The following is an 8,401-nucleotide window of genomic DNA, read 5'->3' on the forward strand; positions in this document are numbered from 1 at the left end:
GTAACACAGATGGTGCCAAGCCCTGTGGCAAAGTCTGAGCTGCCTTCTGTGTTTGCAGAAAAGAAGTAGTCAATATATATTGGCTGGAATTTTTTCAGAACTTGAAAAGCATATGTCTACTGAATTCCAAAAGTTATTATGTATTAACATACCTTAGGTAGACTAGGAAGACAGCAAAAATTTAATTCATTTGAAACAAACAAAAGTAACATTATCCATAGTCAACAACAACAACAACAAAAAGGTCTTCTGTGACAGCCAGAAGAATCAGAGGAATTATTAATTGCTATACTAAGATTTTGGCTTTTAGGATGAAGAAAATCATAGACATGACTCAAATAAGCCCCTAGGAAGGATAAAACACTTCCAAACATCATCTCCTCAAAAAAAAAAAACAACCAAACCTCAGAATACTGGCATGCTGTGGTAAATACCTAGTTTCAGTCCTAGCACTATAGAAGAACCAAAACCAGAAAACAACTCAACCCCTACATAGTCCAGAAGATTCAAAGATAATGCAGTCTTTCAAATCAAATGTGAAAGTTGCTTAAAATAACAGTCAGTCACATTCATCTGCACCAGTTTGCTCTTACTAGAATATCCAGTTGGAGGACCCACACCCATTCACTCTCTCAATTTTTCTTTTGAAAAACAAAATGCTAAAGTATTAAAATTAAGATTTTAAACAACAATGTTACCACCTCATAAGAGCTATAGTGTTAGCAAGGCTACACAAATTTAAAACAACTCACAAACACTGAACCAGTGTGTTTAAGATTACCACAGATCAATTGATTGTATGTACTGAATACCACTCAAAAAGACAATGCCTCCATACTACACCGAAGGATACTCGTCTAACATACAAAATCTGAAATGTTTTTGATTCACATTCTAGGTCTTCTCTAGGATACTACGGTATGTCACTGAAACAACATTATTAGAAAGGGCTTTGTAAGATCGTACTGAGGCTTACAATACCTCAAAAACAAGAGGACATTCAGACTTTAACAAACAAGAAAATAAACAATACCATCACATACCGTAAGTTTGAGGGGACCATACTTTTTTTCCTGAGCAGCCAAAGCATTTTTAAAAGGAGTTGGTGTCCGTGGTGTTGAACCCAAAAGAGATCTTCTAATGGTGGGAGTTCTAAAACTACTCAAGCATAGAAAAGTGTTCATGCACGTATTTTAATATTTTACTCTATCAACAGTAATGTAATAAAATTAATCTAACAATTACTTTAAGAATACCTTAATTTACACAACAGATATCACCATCATTAATCTGAAAGTTTTAAGATCACCATAGTATTACCCCAGGTATTTTGAACATTAACTGGATTTTGTCCAGTATTTTAAAAAAAGGAAAAATTTTAACTGAGTCCAAGTCACCTTCTGTTAAGTTAAAAGCAGGAAGCCAGCTGGTTTGTACAAAAGTATTTAAGTGTTAGGGGTTTCAAAACTCATTCACACTATGCATACAGGTAGACTAATTTCTCAATGTTTTGAAAAACTTGTTTTTATCCGAGCAACACCATCAGATGTTTAATGTAATAATCCTACCCCACATTTTCCTTTTGATCCTTTGGTGTCATTTCCTTGTGTAGAGGAGTCGTAATAAGAACTCTCTGTCCACAGATCGGAGTCGATGTAAATGCAGGATTTTCAAGGTTAAATTGTTCATTTCCAGAGCAAGTGTTGAAAAACTAAGTGCAATAGAGGAAAAAAAAATAACCAACCTTAAAGGACAAAACTTCACTGTACTGAGCAATAAAAAAAAAAAAACCCACTTATATACCCGATGGGCTTTTACTGACAAATCCCAATAAACTATTCTTAATTTATACTCCAAGACATTTGCGATATTTATCGCTGAAACCTTGATTTCCTCCTTAAAATCCCTACTGCTTAATTAGGTCACAGAGACAATAGGTCTCTATCAACAATTATTTGCATGAGAAAGTGTGAGCTGAGACCTAAGTTGCTGCCACCGCCAGCCCCTCCCCATAGTTAGTCTTCAACACAGAGGAAATAGGCTAATAAACAATTTATTTTTAATATATCTACCCTCATGCAGATGTTTTAAGAACTTTTTGGACACATTTGTTTAGGCTACAATGTATGACTAGAGAAGAAAGTACTTGTGATTTATAATCCACCCCCTGCAGCCTTCATAGTTTAGCCATATTTAAAAAGAAGCTTACCTGTGATGGAGAAAATGGTAGTGTTTTCACTGGTGTGTGCTTTAGTGCAACACTGACGGCATCACTGACGGCATCACTACACAAGCCATCATTCAGTTCATTAACTGCTGATTGCCCAACACGCAATCTCTTTTTCTTTCTTAGGATAGCAGGTGGAGTGCTGAACTTAGTTAAGTGTGGGGTTGTTAGAAAAGCTGCTTCTTCCTCACCACTGAGACTACTGTGTTTTTTGTCATCAAGCACAACGCTGACATTATACTGGCACTCAGAAGCCCCTTCATTGTGTTGGACCCTCATTAGTTTTACTGGAGCTGGCTTGACAGGAGATTCAACAGTCTCTGAAAGCTCAAAACTGGTGACATCACTCCACACTACAGGATCCTATGAGGCAAGATGCAAAACACTCATATACTATCAGGCTTATCCAAGATTATTTCACAATACCCAAGCCAATCTAAAAGTGCTCTACCTCCAGAAGCCATATACTGAGTTATTCTTCCTGTATCTTTCACATAATCCTAAAACACTGAATATTTTAAAACACAATTCTTTTAAAACAGGCAATAAAACGAATCACTCAATAGAGGTGAAACTACAGACAAGTACAGAATAAGGTAATTTTAAGAGTATTTTACACATATTGTGTATATTGTGTAAGTTGATGTTCCTAAATAAACTTTTTTAGAATAAATGCAGACTTACAGATTCAATAAGCTCTAGTGTCTCTGCAAATTCTGGAATGGTTTGTAGAGATGATAACATTGTATTTGCTTCCACAGCCAAATACTTAGGTGGTGAATTCTGCTGAACAGATGTGCCTTGGGTCTCATCCATGCTGTAGAAATCACTTGTTTGTTCCCCAAGGGTATTTAGTGTATTAGACACACAATCTTCCATGACAAAACTTCCAGACCAACCAGGTAAGTCTCCAACTTGCTAAAAAGCATGACGAAACATGTTCATCTTATCCAACTTAGAAGCTGAGAAGAGTCAATTATGTGACCACAGGCAGGAAAAAAAAAGTAGTATGCAGCAAGACTAAGCATAATCATTAATTTTTGCTTTTTCAAACACTAATTATCTGTTTGCATTAATGCAGTTAGTCTTCTCCTTACATTAATATACTCAGCATTATCAAATTGTGTAAGATTTTTATCTTACCTCTCATTCATATCTTATACATGCTTATAACTTAGATAATTATGAGTTGTATTGGAAGCCATCTCTGAGGCAAGTTTCCCGTGTTCCTGAACATCACAATATTACGAAGTCATCTTCCGTACAGAACACAGGTACATTTTAAGATTAGAAACTGTTTCTAGAATGTGAAATATTTCTTGTTTGATCTGATTTTTTTTTTTTTTAATGCAGATTCTGCACTGATAGTTTACTTGACTTCTGAATGGTTATCTCATTTCAGTACACTGCTTAGCACCCAAGAAACAGATTTCAATTTTCAGTGGAAATCTAGAAGCAAAGCAGATTCCACTAGATAGGCAGAATGTTGCACTGTTTCAAGAGAATGCCAGGGATAGCTCCACCATAAAAAACTGGAAGTTCACCTGAAATCTAAATTAGTGATCTAAATGGTTGAGTTGTTTAGGTGTCTGATATTCACAGCCCTCTATTCCTCAGGAAATAAGTGACTGTTATCTGCAAGTTTCCCCCATTCCACTGAAGTACATATAAATTTTGTACAGTGCAAATTTATACAGTTTGTCATGTCCAAATATGGATATTAAGTATTGCAAGCACTCACACAGAAGTCTGACAAAAATACAATCTGCAAGACGTTTTGAAATCAAATAGGGAAAACCTATGCATTTTTCACCTTTCTCTGTTGAACAGATGATCAACATTGCTGAGCTATAAAACTGAATGGCAGTGATATCAACAAACGTGCTACCTCTTGAAGAGTATTAAAAACCTGGGCCTTGGGAAAAACTGCAAAATTGCAGGTCAGGTCGTATTTCTGCTGCTTTCAGAGTTTAGAAAACTGCACTAAAAATAATTTGCCTAATTTCTAATCCATAGACTTTGTTTTACAACCCAACAGCCATAGGTTTGATTTTAAAAGATCGGGTGAAAAACCACTACACAAAGCCGAACATCCATTACTAAATTGCTGAGGATTAATCTCAGTAAAGCATATTCAAATATTTACAGAAATTTAAAGTCCTTACAGAAGACACTCGTTTTCTTCTGATTTCATTCTCTGCTGACATAAGTAGCAATTCAAGTTCCTTTATTTTCTTTTCTTTATCAGGATCATCATCAACAAATGACTGCTGAAAAGAGAAAGAAGCCATTACTATTTTCTACCACTGCCACCCCTCCACAATAAAGATTCTACATTATAACACAGCTACATTTTTAACAGAAATCCACACGTAGCAGGAACAGAGCTGTTCAAGCTGTACCATATTTTGTAATACAGTAGTCACTCACAAGCTAAACAGCTCCAGCAATTACCAGGAGATGGATCTAAGTGGTATACAAGCTAATATTTTAACAGGTTTCTAATATGGCCTGTAAAAGCTCAGTACTCTATAGCACTTTTTAACCAAAAGTCACTCAGTTTTATCTTTAATAGAAGCAACAATGTTGGCACCTTGGTAGATGCGTTTGTGTTTTCATGTGCTTTCTAGAATTTTGAGTTATTTATCCTCACTAAGCATGCACAGAAGTATTTCAAATCAGCATTTGCTGACAGAGTGTCTACACAAGCAATCCTACCACTACTATCAGAAAATAAAATTAACTAATTAGTTTTGGTTGTTTGGTTTGGTTTTAACCTCCTTAAAACTTTATATTATTGCTATAAATATAGGTAAGTGATGGTATATGCCACGAGATTCAAAACTAGTTATACGCCCCAGTTTAGGGAGGGCTTCAAGGAGCAGAAAGTATCTTATACTTTTCTGTATAGGGCAATCCAGAGTACCAAAGGCTATATGAGGCTTTGTTATGATTTGTATTCTTATACTGAGATCAGGGAAGAAAATGCAACATGAAACAGGTGACCTGCACAGGGAAACAAAGTCAGGTATAGAGTTCTGCATAATGCCTCTAATACATCTAGCACAAACAAAATATGTATTATTCCCTGTGTCAAAATATTTTTTTACTGATTTCAAATTCACAAGAATTCTTCCAGGAAATAAATAAATTCAATTTTTTGTTTGTTTTAAAGTTTCTCAATACTTCAGCATTTAGAACCTTGCAAAAGAGCATCAACTGATTGACAGGTTTATCAGTCAGAAAAAACTAAAACCTGTTGAGAACAAAAAAGCACAGCTGTAAGGATAAGTCACGGTAAGTTACTTGAACTGAGTCTTTCAGATAAAGTTGTATTTATTACATATATAAAGTAGTAAAATCTTATCTTTAAATCTCACAGAATCTAGGTAATACTAACAGGTCATAATTTTAAGCTAAAGATTTAACTAGTAGACTATGTTTTAAGCCATACTTCTGTCAGAAATAAGCACAACCATTGTGTTTCTGGAATGTATAAAGACAGATCCTTTTTTCCTACCTAGAAATGCTAATTAAGCTATCAAGCCTACTCATAGAGGAATGCTTACATAAATTGAGTTAAATGATAAAGATTTAAAGATGTTTTGAAGTTACAAGTTGTGAAACTCTTCATTTTACAGCATAATACGCAGTACATTCTCTTAATTTACAATGCCCATTAACAATTTACCTGAACTAAGTTGGAAGAAGCTGAAGCATGTTCTAGACAGCTGCTTTCTGGTGAGGCATACTGGTATGCTGGAATCTAAAGAGACATAAATCAGTTTTACAAACTCTAAAGAAAAGGAGACTATAAAATTATCTCTAGCTTATTGTACATTAACCATTGATTATGGATTACAGATCCTAAATTACCGTAATATCACCAAAATACTCAACAGATCTTCATTCCTTGATTTGTTTCTCATTCCAAACACAGCAAGTTATTTGAAACTGGGAAATACTAATTATTCTGGATTTTGAACTTACATGTGTCTGAACAGGTATGTAAAATTGATTCTGAGTGTGCAAGTGTTCCACAGTCAGACAAGGTTGAGGCTGAAGTTCAGATGAAGATGAACTAGTTCTTTCAGACTTCATACCATCTTGTAAATACCCTTCCTGTTCCACCTTTCTTCGCATAGTTGAATTCCAGTGATTTTTAATCGAATTATCAGTCCTAAAAGGAAAGTGTACAACAGTGACTGGTTTCCATACCTCAAAGTTTAATATATGGCATAATTTACAGGGTTTTTATAGTAAATTAATCCAAAGCCAAAAATATAGAAAGCTCCAGCAGCTTGGACTGAAAGTTCTGTTATCAGTGGGGTTTTGGCATAATGACTAGAAAGCTACTTTTTTCAAAACTTCTTAATATTAAACTTCAAGCCTGCAGGAAATTAAAAGTTGCAAGAGAGAGTCTTGGTTCTGGCTATTATCATGGGTGAGAACCCTTTTTCTTGGATACTTGGAACAACCATGTGTTTTCTGTTACTGCATTGTTTACCTTCTGCTACAAATTTGCAGAACACGAAGCTAAGGCAGTCACCCTACTGTCCCACAGCACAATAAGGACTGTGGCTAGTGTTTGCCACTGGAAGACATCTCTTCCAAAAAAAAAAAAAAAGAAAAATGACAGCCTGCATTCCCAGCTCTGAGTTTTATGTGTTGCTTTGTGGAAGAACATCCCACTTGATCTTGTATGGGGAAAACAGGCATGGCAGAAGACCAGTACCCATTGTCACATCTCTTGGAAAGGAAATGCCTGTAGTTTGACAAGCAGACTGAAATAACTTTTAACATGAGACAAGCATTAAAGCAAGAGTAGAGTATGAATGCATTACAGTCTAAAACACTAGCAATATTACCAGCCTTAGAGAGAGGTAAACAGAAATAAAAATTGCTTTAAACCCCATTCTTCATTTAAGTTCAGCTCCAAGAAGTATTCCCCTTTTTCACCCCACTAGTGTCAGACTCTTTACAAATCTTCTAGGTCTAGGATCCAATCTTTAGCTGAGTCTCATCTTGAATTTATTTTCAACAAATAAGTTCATGAATAAGGAATGCCTCTGTCCTTACAAACTTGTCTTCCCTCTCTGAAATTCTGTTAAGATGTAAACCATTCCCTTCCCATTCCTTTAAAGGATTTCCTGTGATTCATGAATTGTGTACTTACAATGTCAAATTTTTAAACATACATCTCTAAGGACTCATTCTCCCAACATAACAAGTGCTGACATTCCTTAAACACACTAGACGGTCACCTCCTGAACACACAGACTGAATTCAGAGAGGGACAGCTCAACATTGCATTTCAATTAACAGTACAAGGTAAAAAAAAAAATTATTTCATTAAACTCTTTATACACTAAAATTTTTTGTTTCCACAAGCATATAAGCTGGCAATCACACTTGAAACAAAGATAAGGAGAACAATGCACACAATTAATTCTTAACTTAGAGACTACATGGTAACCAGGTAGGCTTTGCAATGCATGACTCCTAAGCCTGGGCTTTTGAAGGTTACTAAGATTGTCTTTTTCGGGTGTCCTATTTAACTAGAAGTGTCCTACCAAAAAAAAAAAAAAATCTTATCTTAAATCAAAAAGAAAGTCACTCCCAAATGTGTATTAATGAAGGCAGCTTGACAAGTCACAGGATGTTAAGGCATTCTTCTATTATTATTTGCAGTTACTCTTCAGCTCTACTACAGTCTTTACTAAGTGAACAGGAGGATTTTTGAAGGAATCTGCAGAGTGTTAGAGGTCTTTTTATTGGTTTTATGGTTTTTTAAAAATACATCATCAAATGCAAAACATTTTAAAAATCAGTATCTATCAAGATAGAGACGTTGCAACTTAAGAATGGAAAGAGTAGTGTGATGACTGCATTCCATATTCCAATATTTAACACAAACAGAGTTGAAAAGCACCTTCCAGGAAGAAGTTTTGCTATTTCAGCCCATCGGTTTCCCAAACGCTTGTGAGCTTCATAGATTATTCTGTCCTCCTCTTCTGTCCATGAAGACTTTTTTACCTCAGGATTGAGATGGTTATGCCATCTCTCTCTGCATTGCTTGCCTATTCTTCCTTTCAGGTGTTTCGCGATCAGAGACCAGCGCTTTGGACCATACTTCTGAACTAATTCAATCACCTGGAACACAGAGAAAAGCAT

At 35.5% G+C, this 8,401-nt stretch overlaps 1 protein-coding gene across 1 annotated transcript in view; it reads right to left on the reverse strand.

Moving 5' to 3' along the window:
• The window catches only part of LOC104527157 (myb-related protein A-like), a gene marked incomplete at its 5' end in the record, with an annotated part of 13,322 nt that extends 4,930 nt beyond the window's left edge, over window positions 1-8,392 (reverse strand). Inside the window, 8 exon segments of the mRNA XM_010170799.1 lie at window positions 1,044-1,158; window positions 1,569-1,711; window positions 2,210-2,590; window positions 2,912-3,145; window positions 4,393-4,497; window positions 5,919-5,993; window positions 6,218-6,407; window positions 8,160-8,392. Of these exon segments, the coding sequence (XP_010169101.1) occupies window positions 1,044-1,158; window positions 1,569-1,711; window positions 2,210-2,590; window positions 2,912-3,145; window positions 4,393-4,497; window positions 5,919-5,993; window positions 6,218-6,407; window positions 8,160-8,392 (1,476 nt within the window).
• Window positions 8,393-8,401: the final 9 nt, after the last annotated feature.

Source organism: Antrostomus carolinensis, unplaced genomic scaffold, assembly GCF_000700745.2.
Source record: "Antrostomus carolinensis isolate BGI_N321 unplaced genomic scaffold, ASM70074v2 scaffold14756, whole genome shotgun sequence".
NCBI classification, from domain to species: Eukaryota; Metazoa; Chordata; class Aves; order Caprimulgiformes; family Caprimulgidae; genus Antrostomus; species Antrostomus carolinensis.